General features: G+C 39.5%; 1 protein-coding gene across 1 annotated transcript in view; it reads right to left on the reverse strand.

The window, feature by feature from the left end:
- Positions 1 to 16,978, reverse strand: part of LOC121399270 (serine/threonine-protein kinase 32B-like) — a 108,285-nt gene extending 91,307 nt beyond the window's left edge. Inside the window, exons 1-3 of the mRNA XM_041579402.1 lie at positions 16,778 to 16,978; positions 4,938 to 4,993; positions 2,045 to 2,196 (exon numbers count right to left, since the gene is read on the reverse strand). Coding sequence (XP_041435336.1) covers positions 2,045 to 2,196; positions 4,938 to 4,993; positions 16,778 to 16,853 — 284 coding nt within the window. The 5' untranslated portion in view covers positions 16,854 to 16,978. The remainder of the gene's footprint in view (positions 1 to 2,044; positions 2,197 to 4,937; positions 4,994 to 16,777) is intronic.
- Positions 16,979 to 17,641: the final 663 nt, after the last annotated feature.

Below are 17,641 nucleotides of genomic sequence, written 5' to 3' on the forward strand. Positions count from 1 at the left end.
TGAATGTATCATTATGTTTTATATTATTTTTGTATTATTATGGTTTTGTACTTCAAACTTTTACCTGAAGAATGGACTGATCAAAAGTGTTCCTGTAAAAATAATCATGCTCCATCCATGGGCTGATCACCAAATGGAAACATTGGGGGGGGGTCTAGCACTGAGATACCCTCAGAAAGAATCACGTTACTTCACCCTCACTGTACCAGGCTCTTAGTGGCAGGAACCCTGCTTGATCAGAGCGGCACAATTCCTCTACAAACAACCTAAGGCTTCAGAACATCTGACCCACGTTTAGCTAATTAAAGGTGATGATTCAGATAGATCCTGAATTTATATAGTGAATAAAGTACCCCCTTTTGTAAAATATAAGGATATTACAAGTCACGAGGAGTTCCATGACCATATAAAAGTACAAGGCCGAAGGCCGAGTGCTTTTGTACGTACAGGTCATAGAACTCAGATGTAACTTCTAATATCCTCATATTTTCCAACAAGGGGTACATTATTTATTATAATACACAAGTTTTAGTGAATCATGTGACAAAAATGACATCACTACTCACCGTTTATAACTGATGACATCACTAGTCACTGTTTATGAGCATATAATTGACAGGATATTCATGGCTTTTGTGTATTATAAAGTGAACAAAGTACCCCTTTTGTAAAATATATATAGTGAATAAAGTACCCCCTTTTGTAAAATATAGGGATATTATAAGTTACCGAGGAGTTTCATGACCATATAAAAACACGAGGCCGAAGGCCGAGTGTTTTTATACAGGTCATGGAACTCCGAGGTAACTTATAATATCCTCATATTTTACAACTGGGGGTACTTTATTTATTATAATACACAAATTTCAATGAGTCATGTGACAGAAATGACATCAGAACTCACCGTTTATAACTGATGACATCAGAACTCACCGTTTATAAGGATATAATTTACAGGATATTCATGGCTTTTGTGTATTATAAGGATATTATGTTACCGAGGAGTTTCATGACCATGTTTTCAGTGAGTCATTTGACAGAAATGACATCAGAACGCAGCGTTTATAACTGATGACATCAGAACTCACTAATATCCTTTATAAGGATATAATTTACAAGATATTCATGGCTTTTGGTATTATATACAGATAACAATTCCTACATATTGACTCCCCAAACCAAGTATATTTATCCAGAGCAATGGCTAGTGATTCATATAATTACCATGCCACTAAGTCTGTCTGACGTATAACTAGCTTGGGCCACCACATTTAACACTATAATACCAAGGACCACCAAGACCTATCATATAATCACCATGTTTCACCTGGGTCAAGAACCTTTGTATTACAGGGGCTCTGTGTGCCTGGATCATGAAGGCGTGCCCTTGTTCTTCCCCATCTCTCTATTCAGTTGATATAGTGAGGAGTAAAGATGGGCGAATTTGCGCCATTTCGCTTCACTGGAAAATTCACAAATTTCCGGAGAAATTTGAGAAACAGCGAAAAATTCGCGAAACGTTGAATTTCGCGGCCGTTTTGCAAATTTATTCGCCAGCGGTGAATCGCGCAAATTCAGCACCAATTCGCGCCTGGCGAATATATTCGCCCATCACTAGGGAGGAGGTAATAACAATGTAGCTCCTAAACGGGGGCCAAAGTTGATAAGGTAGCACAGGTCATATTAGGATGGCTCGCTGGAGCTTTGAGGTTTGTGACCTTCTCAAAATGCGCCAGGCCTATTTATTTAATTCTTTAATAAAATTCCACCCCTCTCACCAAAAAAACAAATTGCAATAACTGAGAATAGTTACAGCTACTTTGGGTTGAAACAACACAATTGACTATTAGTCTCAACCCCCGAAAAACAGCCCCAGCACATATATACACATATCGACATGCATATATATATATATATATATGCACAAAACTATCTGTAGCCCTTGAGATTACTGTAGCCATGGGTATAATGCTGTCTAAAATGTTATCCAACATTTTTAGAGATTTTTATCCAACATTTTTAGAGTAACAGAAAAAGGACTTACCATAGGTTCACCAGAAAAGGGTGTTCAAGGCACTGCATGATCTGTAATTCCCTAAAGACATTTCGTACTTCGTCCCTTTCGATGCACTTCTGTTTATTCATGTACTTCATTGCGTACATTACCTTCGAATCCCTCTTTTGCACAATGCACACCTGCACATGGTGAGAGAAGCACCTATCAGCAACGCTGAAAAACTAATGGAAATATCTGATTGTTGTAAGTACAATAAAATATAGTGAGAGCTCTTTAATTGGGGAACTATATACTGTATGTTCATGCCATTGGTAGCTGTCTCTGGTGGGCTCTCTGGCCTCTGTATGGCAGCCCATGTGAAAAAACATTAATAATAGAAGTTGCAAAAAGCCATGAATCTGTAATTTTTAGTCTGGTGGAATATGGGGAACTTTCATTCAATTCTTTTTCCAGCTGGAACAAACACGTTAAAGGGGTAGTTCACCTTAGAGTAAATTTGTAGTATATTCTAGAATGGCTAATTCTAAGCAAATTTGCAGTTGTTCTTCATTAATTATTTTTTTATAGTTTTTTAATTATTTGCCTTCTTCTTCTACCCTTTCCAGCTTTATTGTTATAGTTACGTTTTATTATTCATCTTTCTATTCAGGTCCCCTCCTAGTCATATTCCAGCCTCTTATTCCTAGCAACCAGATTGCTGAAATTGCAAACTGGAGAGACGCTGAATAAATAAGCGAAATAACTCAAAAACTGAAAATAATTAAAGAATGAAAGCAAATTGTTTTAGAATATCATTCACTACACCAGGGATCACCTTTAGAACCCGTGAGCAACATTCAGAAGTAAAAGTAGTTGGGGAGCAACACAAGCATGAAAAATGTTATTGGGGTGCCAAACATGGCTGTGATTGGCCATTTTTAGCCCTTATGTACATTGTCAACCTACATTGAGACTCTGTTTGGCAGTGCACCTGGTTTTTATACAACCAAAACTTGCCTCCAAGCCTGGAATTCAAAAAAAGCACCTGCTTTGAGGCCACTGGGAACAACATCCAAGGGTTTGGAGAGAAACATGTTGCTCATGAGGTACTGGTTGGGGATCACTGCTCTACACCATAATACAAGTTATTTTAAAGGAAAACATCCCCTCTACATTTTGAAGGGTGTTCAATTAAACATGTGCCATCTTTAGGCATTTTGTATTGCATTTACAACTATAAACAAATCATGTTGATCATATACAGAAAACAGTTACTATATGCCCTTATGAATAAAGCTTCTCTTGTCATATAGTCAATCATAGCTCCTCTGAACAATGCCACTTGTGGTTATTTTTGGTGACACTAATGTGTATGACGGCTATGCTTCTGTTTGCACTGACTCTGAAGATCAGGGAATGAATTATATAGTAGGATAATCTAGTAAGGTCAGGAGCTGGGCAATGAATCAGGGGCACAGTGTGGGGGAAGGTAAGGCCACTAACTGCAAACATTCCAGTCCCTTGGCATTTACAGCCCACTTAGCTGCTCCCGATTACTTGCAACTGAATACTCAAGTGGAAGCTAAAAAAGATGGGGTAGTTTACGTCTTAATTCTCAGCTGAATAAATGAATGTACTTTGCCTCACTGAATATGAACTACTTGAAACCTCCAGGGGCCGTTAGTACAGCGTTTCCACCATATATATTCTTCTCCCCTAAAAACGGCAATAAGAAAATTGGGCAATGCGTCAGCCTCCATAATGTTAAAAATAAGGCAACCCGTTACTGCCAGTAAGAGCCATTCAAGATATCCAGCCAAAGTACATATTAATTATATGTTATTACCCTCTGTCTTCTCTTCTGCAATTTGTCACCAGGTTAAAAGTGTATTGCTTAGTTCTGTCTCTATTAAACTCTTAACTTTCATTGCCTTCCCGATCTGCCACCAGTCTCTACTGTGACATAATCAAATAATTCTGATTCAATAACCATACCCATATCCCAAGCGCTCTGTCTCACTATACACACTAATATCTACTCCCAATCATGTCAGATTGACAGTCTCAACCTTCCATGCAATCCCCCCAAAGAAATATCCATCTATACTTTTATTTTATTCATTATTTATTACTATAACTGGAATTCAACATCCCATAATATCAACTGTTAATGTCCTAATTTGCACTTTATACACATATATTCTTTATTTACATAACACCAACATTTTTCATAGAGTTCATTAGAGTTCTGTATCCTACATGCCTTTATATCCTATAGCCAAAAGTATGTGGACACCTCTTCTAAATCTTTTAAAACATCATTGCTGACACAGGTACCATACAATGACATTCTTCACATTTGTGTGCTTCCTACTTTGTGGCAACACTTTGGGGAAGGTTCATTTGTGTTTCAATAGAATAAGAAATAAGGGTTATACAGAACTGGATTGCTGAGATGTATAATAAGAACTTGCCTGTACAGAGCTCTGACCTCAACCCAGCTGAATACCTATGGGAACAATTGGGATGCCTGATCCCCAATATAAATGTTCAGCCTCACTAATGCTTTTGCATTTGAATGGATGAAAATCCTGGCAACAATGGTCCAACATGTAGCCCATCGCCTTCCTTGAAGAGTAGAGGCTTTAGAGCAGAATATAGAGGACCAACTTCATATTAATACACTTGGGAAGGAGCTGTTGGATAGATACAGTATGTCCACATACCTTTGCCCATTTTATGTTTGTTACTGAACAATATCATTATATTTAACAGCTGGGGCTATATGATCCTTTTACGTATATCATAATGCGTTGTTGATTCCTATACAATTTGCTTACAAAGAGTTGTCTACTGTGCAATGTTAAAACTAAGACTGACTATCCGGACAAGACATGTTGAATACAAAGCTTACCAAACGAGGAAAACTTGACAAACTTACCTTTCCAAAACTCCCCTTTCCAATTGCCCGCAATATTTGGAAATGATCAAAGTTAACTGAAAAGAAAAAAAAACATTATAATAGATTATGATTCTTTTCTTACAGTTCTGCAACATATAGAATTCTGTCATTCTTTGTATCTACCTGTTATAATGTCTCACTTTACAGTCAGATTTAACAACCAGAAGCTAAAGCTAAGCATTTAAATATTAGTGAAGAGAAGGAATAAATCTGACAGAATGGGATCTTTTAGCTTATTAATAGTTTCTGTTAAGATGACGGGGAAAGCGGTTTTCACAGTAATAAAATAGTGAACCTTTATAGTCCGAAGGTGGGTAGTTGCCAACTGAGCCATATAATTATTTGCAGAAAGCTGGAATGGGCTCATAGAGTACCCTCACAGTATCAGTTGGCATGTCAGTCACTTGGACACAGCCTAGCTACATAGTTAAAGGGGTTGTTTAACATTAAAGGGCATGTAAAGGCAAAAAAATAAAATCCCATTTTTACTTTCTTTAATGAAAAAGAAACCAATCTCCAATATACTTTAATTAAAAAATGTGTACCGTTTTTATAAGAAACCTGACTGTATGCAGTGAAATTCTCCCTTCATTTACTGCTGTGGATAGGAATTGTCAGACGGTCCCTAACTGCTGAGCTGGGAAACAATCATACTTATGACCAGCAGGGGGAGCCCCCGCCTTACTTCCCAGCCATGCACAACTCAAGCAGCTTTGTTTATGACTATCCCTAAGCAGCCCAGACCACACTGAGCATGTGCACAGTCTTAGTCTTGCAAAGATGTATAACAAAGTTACAAGATGGTGACCCCCTGTAGCCAACTTTGAAAGCATAAATTATTTGTTTGATTAGACTTGTGGTGCAGTAAGTTCATGTTTATATTCAGTATAAAAAATACAGTATTTCTAGCCTTATTCTATTTTAGACTTTACATGCCCTTTAAACACTTTTTTCATTTCAGTTGGTTTCAGATTGTTCACCAAAAATGAAGACTTTTTCTGATTACTTCCTATTTTCTATTTGTGATTGTTTTTCTAATATTGAAGAGTAAAGTTTTTTCACCTTCTATAGCAGCTCTGGGCGGGTCGCTGACTCTGACTGTTCTAAATTGATACATTTAGTTGATACATTTGTTATTTTTTTGCCTGCTGAGCAGAATCCCTGAGTTTCATTAAAGGCAGCTGTTAGAATTCATACAATAGTTGTTAATACTCTAGCGATGCTGCTGAGAAATTCAACTAAATGGAGCAAATTGTAACAAATTGTAACAGTTCAGATGCTCCTGGATCACTGAGCTGCCAGATGGAGACACCAGAGACACATTCAACTTTCAACTTAAATTTTGGGAAAACAGTAAAAAATCAAAGATGGAAAGGAATTGGAAAAAAGTCTTTGTTTATGGTGAACAATCTAAAACTAAACTAAAAAAGTGTTTGGAAGCTGAACAACCACTTTAAATCTGGTTAAAAAAATAAAAAAAAGACCAAAGTCCATTAATTTCAACCCCTCTAAATGAAACCCAGCATCCATACATGCACACACTGACCCTCCATACACAGTACATCACATACTGTAAATTATATATACTAATATATACTAATGCTACTAGTGATGGGCAAACATATTGCTTATATTTAATTTTCACTTTTGTGATAGTTCCCCTTTAAAGATGCATGAAGTAAATGTAATGCCTTTGTATAAGTCAAACTGAAAAAAAAAAACCCTTCTCACTGGGTACAGCATATTGCAAATAAATCTGTTTATAGTTTATCTCCTGCTGTTTTACCTGACCTATTATTCATCGTACAGGTTGTTTGAATTGCAATGTCGCCTGAAGCTATTTATTATGTTTCTTTGTAAAAAAAAAAATTAGCCCGTGATCCTCTGTACTACACTCCTATGATTCATTTTAAGCTTGTGTAAAACATGTTGGACAGTTTTAGGCTCTCGGTGCATGAATGGAAATATGAGACTGATTTTGAGATTGTGAATCAAATTGATGTTGTAGTGGTCATATTATAATGGAGTTATCCCTCCACCTGATTATGCCCATCCAGGGCTGATCCTATCAAATGTGGGGCCCAATTAGGACCATGTTGGCGGGGCCCCTAGACAAAGTGTTGCTGGCTACTGACACACCAAGTATTTAGGAAAATAAGGGCATACAGGCACAAAATAGAAAGGAAAGGGGCAGACAAGGAGAGAGAGTGAGAGGGATGAAATAGGGGCACGTAGGGTAAGAGAGAGAGGGAGGAAATAGGAGAGTGGACTGGGCCAATTAGTTTGGGGCAGGCTGGGCCGATTCAGCTTGGGAGCAGGCTTGGTTGGATTGGGGGCAGGCAGGGCCTATCAAGGTTGGAGGAAAGCTGGGCCTATGAGAGTTGGGGGCAGGCTAGACCTATGGAGTTGGGGGAGAGGCTGGTTTATCAGAGTTGGGGGTGGGCTGAACCTATGGATTTGGGGATGGGCTGGACTCTCAAAGTTGGGGGCAGGCCAGGCAGCATCATGTGCTGAGGGAAATATTATCTGTGCTGCCCTGTGGTGCGGGGCCCCCAGAGGTGCGGGGCCCAATTGGTCCAATAGGCCTAAGGCCGGCCCTGTACCCATCACATGTACTGATTTATAAGTTGAAATTTGCATAAACAAACACTTGTGCATCACTTGATGCACCATTGGCAGTGTCTGCAGACAGCAAGTATGGATCATGACTAATGGATCTTCATAAATCAAGGATGTCCATTTCTTGAATGGCCAAGCACCCCATCAACAGTTAAGTTGGTTTCTACAATCTCAATTCATAATAATAATAACAATAGTAATAATAATAATACTCTCGTCTTTGGTCAACCTTTCACTTTCAGGGCTTTAAATATGATTTTACTTGCCCTAGACTAGGAGTAGGTGACTGCCATGGATGCAATGGAAAAAAACAAATTGCAGCTGATTGCATTGTTTGTGTCCCAAGCCAATGAACTATCAATCATATAGTCAATTATTTACCAACCGATCCTCCAAATGACTTATGGTCAGGCTCTTCAACAGATTAGTAGAGTAGCCATCTCCACAGCAGTATTATGGGGCAAATTATCAAAGGTTCGAATATCGTGGGTTAATTAACCCTCGATATTCGGCTGGGGAATGAAAATCATTCGTCTTCGAATATCGAAGTCGAAGGATTTTGTGCAAATACTTTGATCGAACGATCAAAGGAATAATCGTCCAATCGAACGATTAAATCCTTCAAATCAAACGATTTGAAGGATTCTAATCCAGCGATCGAAGGATTATCCTTTGACCAAAAAAAGTTAGCCAAGCCTATGGGGACCTTCCCCATAGGCTAACATTGACTTCGGTAGCTTTTAGGTGGCGAACTAGGGGGTCGAAGTTTTTTCTTAAAGAGACAGTACTTCGACTATCGAATAGCCGAACGATTTTTAGTTCGAATCGTTCGATTCGAAGTCGTAGTCGAAGTAGCCCATTCGATGGTCGAAGTAGCCAAAAAAACACTTCGAAATTCAAAGCATTTTTTCTTCTATTCCTTCACTCGAAACTTAATGAATGGGCCCCTATGAATTATTAAGGAAACTGGAGAGCCTTCCAGTGTGAATAAATCTAGTTTTTATTAAAGCACTACATGTTTCAGGCCTCAAAGGTCCTTAAGTTACTTGCACCAGAGGAAGGAACTATCAATCATACTTACTTGTTTCTAGGTCTGTGTCAGTTACTAAGCCAGCCAGGCAATGGGTAATGCAGTAGTAAGACCATGGTTTGTCCTATCACATATAGCCATTGTTTCCTTGGGTGCCAAATCTAATTGGTCCAGCCATGTTTGTAGCAATTGTATCTTTGACAAACCCCGGGGCTTTAACAAGAAATATCCATCCAGACTATCTAGTATAGGTAAATCTTCATAGTCATATCCATCCAGACTATAAGCCTGTCCCTGTGTATTACCCATGATCCTGGCAAGTTTGCTAAACTGCCTCTGTACTTGTATGAAAAGGACGGGTTTATCTCTTGATAGGGGCTTTTTTCTGCAATAGGATTGTTGGAAGTCTTTGTCTCCAGTAAATCAAGGGTGAGCCCTGGTTCTATGTTTTCATCACTGCCTCCCCCCTCCTTCCTCAATTGCCCTACAGGGTTTACAGTTATGGGCATCCCCCCATGGAATAAACTTGTATCTCCATCAAGCAAAACAAATCAATCAGTTCTACGGCTGATGTCTGCTGGAAACAGCAGGGACACAATTGGACTGAATTGCTGATAAAAAAAAAAAGATCCAGTATTCCAGCGTATGACTCATAGAACTCTCAGGTCTGTTCTGCCTCTGACACAGCTGTTTAGGCTGACAGTTTGTTGTGTATAAATGTTCTCTGTGGGTATAATTCGCAAGGACTTTGATAGCCTTGACTGGATACCAAATGATTTCCTACCTTTTACGGAACATCTAAAACAAAGGAAATGTAACCCATTGCATTAGCCTATTGCCTGTTGCTCTGATGTTGTGCCTGTATGAGGAAAGTATCATAGTAAATGTATTGGCCCCTGATAGTATTTTTCTATCCCTTTCTGTTCTCTGCACTGCTGGTTGTGATCTTTGAAAACAATGAAGCAGAATCCAGCTGATTAACAACCTTCTGAAAAGCACGCACAGCATTTGGAGTAATTGTTTTTCTTTATGCAAAGTAAATATTGCCTGGAGTTCCCCTTTAAATTCAGAAAGAATCAGCCCAATTAAAATTCTGAATGCCTTAAAATCCAATTTATTTTGCTCTATTCTTCTGAATGGTTGTATTTACCGACAGAAGCCAGTACGGCAGGACATAAAACACAACTGTTCAGCCTGTCTGTTTATTTACTATTATGATTATTTTCTCAGCAGCTTATCTGGAAGAACATCATTAATTAAACAACACATCATATACACAGTGCTTTGTAGTCACCACCATGACACCGGCTTCAATAGAAACTTTAAGCGCCTTAGGTTGTTGGAGAACATCATTCATTTAGAAGTCTACGTGCCTCTGACATGTTTTTCCTTAAATGATGTGTTTAGTTCCAGAGCCCTTATAATAAAGCCTGTTGCAGATTTCGCTCATTGATGGTTCAATAGCTGCGTCTCAATGGAATTAAGTCCATATGATCTTCCCACGTAACACAAGGAGCTTAATCCATAACCCTTGTTATTTGCAGAGCTTCCATTTCCAGCCATAGTTTGTCTCGGTGAACGAATAAGCAACCCATTGGTAATGTTTAACTGAATGAATAAATTAGCCAAACGTTGGATTTCTGGAGGCACAATTGGCTCAGATTTTGCTGAGGGTAGACCACTAGCTGTAGGAAATTATTTTGTGATGCCAACAATTTTTTCTCCAAAATGTAATTGGGATGCTCGTCTAGATTTACAGATTCTTGAAGCTTTTGTCAAAAAGGAATATTTTCACAATGTTTAACTGAGGCCCATAGATAGAAGATCCCCTTGTGATGTCCCAACACCAACGAAATGGTGCTTTGTATGGAGCAGCAAGAACGCTATGTAAAATGTAATGAGGGAGTCACTCGAAGAGAAGGAAGAGAAGGTACTGTCCTACACATAAGGGAATGAGAAATAACTGAAAAAATCGAACATTTCTGTTGGCAGAACTGAGGCCCATTAAAGATCTCCTTTTAAAACCACTAGTGGAACTCAATGGGGGTCTGTTCCAGACAGCAATAAAGGATATCAGAACCCTTTATCAGTGTGTTTATCAGTGTGTCTGTCTCCCTGACATCAGATATACTGTAGATGTTTCTTTCATTTGCTTAACATACCCACAATTCCCACAACTATCATGGCAGTTCCACCTGCAGTTCAGATGTTATTACTATCGATACAATTCCATGAGTGGTGAGTTTCCAAATGCGAGGCTGTGTGGGTACTTTTTACTGCTGACCCAAATGTCAATACGGAAAGGAGAAGAATATTCCATCTGTGCCAGTTCGCTGAAAAATTCACGAAACGCATCGAAGTCAATGGGCATCTGAATTTTTCGCCAGGTGAATTCTTCCAGTTTTGCAAATTTATTTGCCGATGGAGAAACACAGAAATCTGCTGCAAATTTGTGCCTGCCGAATTTATTCGCCCATCACTATCCACTATAACTGTGGCTAGCATTCTGTAATATGTAGCCACTATTCCCACAACAAAAAGGAACTTGACACTTTCTGTGGATTCACGGCAGTTGCAACCCCTGAGTGTGAAGACAGTGAGCCATGGAGACAAGTGGAAGTTGATTCACTACTGCCGAATGAGATGACCCATATCAGTACGGTTACACCTTCATGGAACAGAGTGCAAAACTCAAACTCCACCCCTTCCTGTGACACCCCCTAACAGGGCAAATTTCCCTACCAGTCTTCACACTGTGATCATCATGAACTGCTGCCATAGTAACAAAGGCTAACAAACATACAATGAAAAGAGTCCTTCACTGTATTTAGACCCTTTCTCAATGGATTGTCAAATGTTGGGGTTGTACTAACTACAGATGTCTCCGACACCTTAGCTGAAAGCCTATTCCACCTCTTTGATAGAAAGTTTGGGGTCGGGATGATCACAGTTAAGTACAAACAGAAATGGGGCAAGAGGAGACTTGAGGGCAGGGGCAGCCCTTTTGATCAAAGTTTATTAGAAGTTGTATTCAATGTAGGGCTAGAAAGCCCATCCCTATGTAAAAACAGTTTTGCTACAAAATGGGCTGGGGGTCCTGAGGAGGCTGGGTGAGTCCCCTGTGGTGAGTGGATGAATAACAAATTTTAGAATCTGTATGTTTTTGCTTCCCGTGACATTATTAAAAGAAAAATAGTATTGTTTCAAGAGTCATATGTACCGGTATGCATTTATAGTGCAAGGGATCTGAGCCAAGTATCTGCCTATTCATTTCAGGTGGGTTTAATTGGACTAAGGCAGTGTCGGACTGGGGCACCTGGGGGCCACCAAAGAACCTGATCTGAAGGGCCCCCCAATTTACTCACAAAAGCCCACAAAGGAAAATAAAGGAAATACATACCAAAGTGAACGTTTTTATTTGTATACTCTTAAATAACATTTAGTTGCCATAACTATTAAATAAACTTATTACCAAAAAAACAATTATCTTAAAATTTTTAAAGATGAATGGGACCTTAGCTTGTAAGCTCACTAGTGCAGGGGCGGATGGGAATGTGATAGGAACCTTAGAGTGTAAGCTCACTAGGGCAGGGACTGATAGGAATATAATAGGAAACTTAGATTGTAAACTCACTGGGGCAGGGCCTGATGATAATGTGATAGGGACCTTAGATTGTAAGATCATTGGGGCAGGGACTGATGGAAATGTGATAGAGACGTTAGTGTGTATGCTCACTAGGGCAGGGTCCCAGTAAAATAACTCATAGCTCAACCAGGGGTAGAGAGATGGAGAGATGTAGCAACTGGACAGAAACATTAAACATTAAATATCACAATTTAAAGGGCATGTAAAGTCTAAAATAGAATAAGGCTAGAAATGCTGTATTTTGTATACTAAATATAAACATGAACTTACTGCACCACAAGCCTAATCAAACAAATCATTTCTGCTTTCAAAGTTGGCTACAGGGGGTCACCATCTTGTAACTTTGTTAAGCATAGGAGCATCAAGGAAAGACTGTATGACAGTAACTATAAAGATGACAATGGCAACAGCGATATTTCAAGGAGAAGGAAAGCTACTTAAGCAGTTTATTGCCAATAGATTAGCCATAATAGTGCAAGCTATAACACTATATTTATTCTGCAGAATGCTTTACCATACTTAAGTAAACAGCTCTAGAAGTGTTCTCTGTTTGTTTAGGATAGCAGCTGCCATATTAGCTTGGTGTGACATTATCCCCTGCCTGAGTCTCTCTCTGCTCGCTCACAGCTCTGGGCTCAGATTACAGCAGGGAGGGGAGGAGGGAGGGGAGTGGAGCAAACTGAGCATGCTCAAGCCCTAGCCCTGGAGGTTTAGGTAGAAAACAGGAAGTCTGATACAGAAGCCCATGAGTACACAATAGAAGGAAAGAAATGTGGTGTTTCTTTTGCCAGAGGACTCAGAGCAGCATTACTTGAGGGTTTACTGGTGTATTTATATAGACCTTTTAATATACCTTACTTAAATTTAGCCTTTCCTTCTCCTTTAAGACTGAAGCACATTACACAGGTTTGTTGACCAGATTATATTAAAGTGGCAAAATCAAGAGACTTTTAAGGAGGGACAGATACAATATGTTTAGTGCTACTTGTACATACCAAAAACGTGGGTATGTTACTATAAGTACTTAATTATCCTTTACAATATTTGTCATTCTCAAAATGTTCTGACTATTATTAGCTTGCATGATGATTGCTTCCTGGAAGTTATGCTCACTACTTCCCTCATTACAAAAAAAACAGCATTCCAGGCATGCTTTACGGCAGTTCTGTTTTAGAATGACAACCCAGCATGAGAAAATGAAATGCTGACACCAAAATCAATGACCATCTGAGAATCTACGAGGGGGAGCTTTATAAATTAATTGGTGAGTCCTCTAGTAGTTTCCTGCCTCAGGACTAATGATGGGCGGATTTGTCCCGTTTCGCCAAATAAATCGTGGATTTCCAGCGAAATTTGGGAAACAGCAAAAAAAATTCGAAATGCGAATTATGACGCCCGCGTGAATTTTGATGCCCATGTCAATTCTGATGCTCGCATCAATTTTGACGCTGGCGTTAAAGTCATTGGGCGCCCGATTAATGTTGACGCGCGGCGGTTTTGACGCAATCGATTTTTCTGACGCCCGTCCAAAAAATGTATTCGCACATCACTACTCACGACACCAAATGTATCTCTTCATGCTACAGTGTTTTATTCAGTAGTCTGGGGTTCTGGAGCCCCTGCATAAATCACACTGCTTGAGACGCTTTATTTTTGTGAATGGGAGTCTTGCAATTTATGCAAGTTTACAAGGTTTGAGACCAGACTTTATATAAGACACATGTCATTACTGTAACGCTAAAGCTCTATGGCAATGCTGACTGATATGCAGCAGTATTTAGGAACATGTATATACAGTTAATGGGGAGTAAAGCCTGGGATGATGCTGCAAGATGTGTGGTCTTTAATAAATCAATCTCTCTCTTTGTCTGTTCCAGCACTCAATGAGTGGTCTTTACTAATAGCCAACGGTGTGAGCTGACAAGCAATTAAACCAATTTTCTTCCACTCTGTTAAAACAGCTCTACTCCCTGGAGGTTTGGGGATGCATTAAGCAGTGGTGCTCAGACACATCTGCCTACAAATTTCTATTTTAAGGAGACAAATACCTTCCCATTCATTTTCCGTGTTGTGCAGACAGAGGAAAAATAAACAAGGGTCATTTTTATCCACCCCGAAATAAACGTGAATCTCAGTCTTGTGAGCTTCATCTGATTATTGTTCAGAGCTAACCAGGCATTTGGGCTGCTGTGTAATAAGCTATTTCACTCCTTGCTCACTGATACAGGTAATCCGTATTACAACGAGGCTTAATTTGACCTCTCTAGTAATCCTCGAGGAAGGCAATACAGGGAAATGGCATCAAAATAGCTTTGTCCAACTATTTTTTTTTTATTTCCTTTACCCTTAATTACAATTGAAAAAACCAATATGGATACAGTTGGGTAGGTCTGCTGATTTGAAACCTAACCCCTGCTATTTAACCTAAGAAAGGAGAATTGATGCCTAATTGTACAGTATATATATATATATATATATGTAGAAAAATAAACCACACCAACAGGACTTAGTACTGAAGTTCCTGAAGATGGCTCAAGTAGTAGAGCTGAAACGTTGAAGAATAAAATCCTTTTTTCATTTTGTACTAAGTCCTGTTGGTGCGGTTTATTTTTCTACTTATACTTATTGTTAGTTTTTACCAGCACACAGGCATTGGAGTTTGTTTGACCGTTAGTGATGGGCGAATTTGCGCCGTTTCGCTTCGCCGAAAAATTCGCCGACAAATCTTTCTAGAGTTTGGTTAATATGTATAGGCATGTTAGGAGACATTTATGAGCCCTACATATGAAACATTCTGCCAGTAATATGGCACTAATTAGCAGTGATGCAATGAAATGTGCATCTGTTGAATAAAGTGTCACAAAAATCTTCTTAGACACGGCAATAAGTTTTTTTTTAATTCAGATTCAGAAAAAAAGAGTCATTTTATGTGTGTTTACACTTCGGGGATGAAAGATCTCAGTAAGAGAGATATTAAGTTTGGACAAATCAGATAAAAAGTAGGAAAAGGCAACATAATCCTTTTCATCTCATTGGATGGTTTCAGTTGCAACTGCTGGAAATTGTAATTTAGCAACAGCTGGAGGGTTGACTAACAGATCTCATTAGTCACAACAGCTCATCATATTTCTTAGCTTCAATGTCTAAAAAGACATAAGAACCTACAGAATACAAACTTAGCTTGGGGTTTCTCCTATAAAACCCTCCTCTTTCAAGTCCTGCAAGTGGCATCACAGGGGCAAAGTCTATGAAGCTCTGCTGTGCCCGGGCACCCTGCGGCAGCACTTCTACCATGTCCAACAAATGAAAGAAGACGGTTATGCTGATGGAGAAAGTATGTTATGTTTGACTTGCATGGGGTGGATTGTGCTGGTTATGAGAAAAATACCTAATAATATTTTAAAAACCTCAAGGTTTAGCTGACCTTTGTTTTACCTTTAGTTCACATAATTCCACCAGTTGATAAATGTCACTTCCACCAGCTATTGGAATGAACTTAGAGACATTAGCTCTCACTACTGGCTAAGAAGAAAGAAAAAGAGAGTGATCTAGAAGGTAAGCTCTCATCCATAAGGCAACCTTCAAGCTGTATTTCTAAGTACCATATCCATTGCTTGTATACAGGTATGGGATCTGTTATCCAGAATGCTTGACACCTGGAGGTTCCGGATAAGGGTTTTTTCTGTCATTTGGATCTTCATGTCTTAAAAAATCAATAAAACATTAAATAAGCCCAATAGGCTGATTTTGCTTCTAATAAGGATTAATTATATCTTAGTTGGGATCAAATACAAGGTACTGTTTAATTATTACAGAGGAAAAGGAAATCATTTAAAAAAATTGGATTATTTGATTATAATGAAGTCTATGGGAGACAGCCCTTCCATAATTTGGAGCTTTCCGGATAACGGGTTTCCGGATAATGGATCCCATAGCCTTATTATTGCACGTTTGAAGAATGAGTGAATTGCACAATAATAATAAAAGATCCAGTGCCTTTGTGCTGCTACAGAAAGAATAGAGAGTGCCTATGGATGATATTAAAGAAACAAGTAAAGGAAGTGAAAACTTGCTACACAAATGCCAGAAAGCAATAGGAGAGCTTTGTGCAACAAGAGAACAATGTACAGCTATGTGATAGTAGAGCAATGTATGTACACTTGTCTAATGAGATGCTGTTGTGATACACTTGTGTAACAGGAGAACAATGTACAGCTATGAGATAGTAGAGCAATGTACACTTGTCTAATGAGATGCTGTTGTGATACACTGATGGGATGGGAGGGCAATGCACACTTGTGTAATAAGCTACTATTGAGATGCACTTGTGTGTGATGAGAGAGTAATGTGATATGTTGATGTGATGATAAGAGAGCAGTGTAAAACACGTGTGTTACAGAGAGTCCTGTGTGAGTGATAGTGTGAGACGTGTGAGTAACAGAGAGACAACACACGTGTAAGAGAGTGAGGGTTACTATTACTATAGTGAGGATTCAGCACCAGAGAGCATGGACAGCTCCTTACCTTCTTCATTCTCGTCAAACACCGGAGCCTTGTGTGAGTGGTTAGCGCCCATAATAGAGCGCAGAGCTCTCAGCATCCCCAGTAACGCACGCAAACGCCTGTGGGGTAAAGAAGGGACCCCGGCATCTCAGGAAAGGCAAAGGTCACTTAATTCCCAGGGTGTATCAGTCACGTTGTGGTTTCCAGGGTGAGGGAGAGCAATAATAATGACTCCTCCATTCTCTCATTCCCCTCAGATAAGATCCTACATCAGCAGCTGCAGGCAGGTCTCCTGTTACTGGGGGTGGGCTGGGGAAATCCTGTGCCTCCTAGACAAATGCAAGTCCCCCATCTCCCCTGTATCAGCAGCAGCAGCACCAGCGACCCCTCCCAGTGGCTCTGCATCGCACCGACATCGCAAAGAAATCTGCTAATAGGGGGAGTGTGCAGCGCGCAGAGGGTGGGAAGGTCTAGTTCTTTTAGTAAAAGGGCTCCCTGGCTAGTTAAAGGAACAGTAACATCAAAAAAATGAAAGTATTTTAAAGTAATAAAAAAACATCATGCACTGTTGCTCTGCACTGGTAAAACCAGGGCAGGACTGGGAGAAAAAAAGCAGCCCTGGCAAAAAAAAAATCAAATCAGCCCACTTCAGGTACGGGATTGGTTATCTGGAAACCCATTATCCAGAAAGCTCCAAATCACGTGTAGCGCTATAGTAAATTGAGTGCACCTTGCTCTACTATGGGCTTCACTCCTAGTACATATGCTGTGGATGACACCTTAAATCTTAGGGAGTGAGCCTTCGCATCGAGGTTGAAGCAGGGTGTAGTGCAACTGTAACAGTAATCAGGGTGCAAAGAATTGGGTGCCAGTGGTTCTTATAAC

The sequence above is a fragment of the Xenopus laevis genome, chromosome 1S (assembly GCF_017654675.1).
Source record: "Xenopus laevis strain J_2021 chromosome 1S, Xenopus_laevis_v10.1, whole genome shotgun sequence".
NCBI classification, from domain to species: Eukaryota; Metazoa; Chordata; class Amphibia; order Anura; family Pipidae; genus Xenopus; species Xenopus laevis.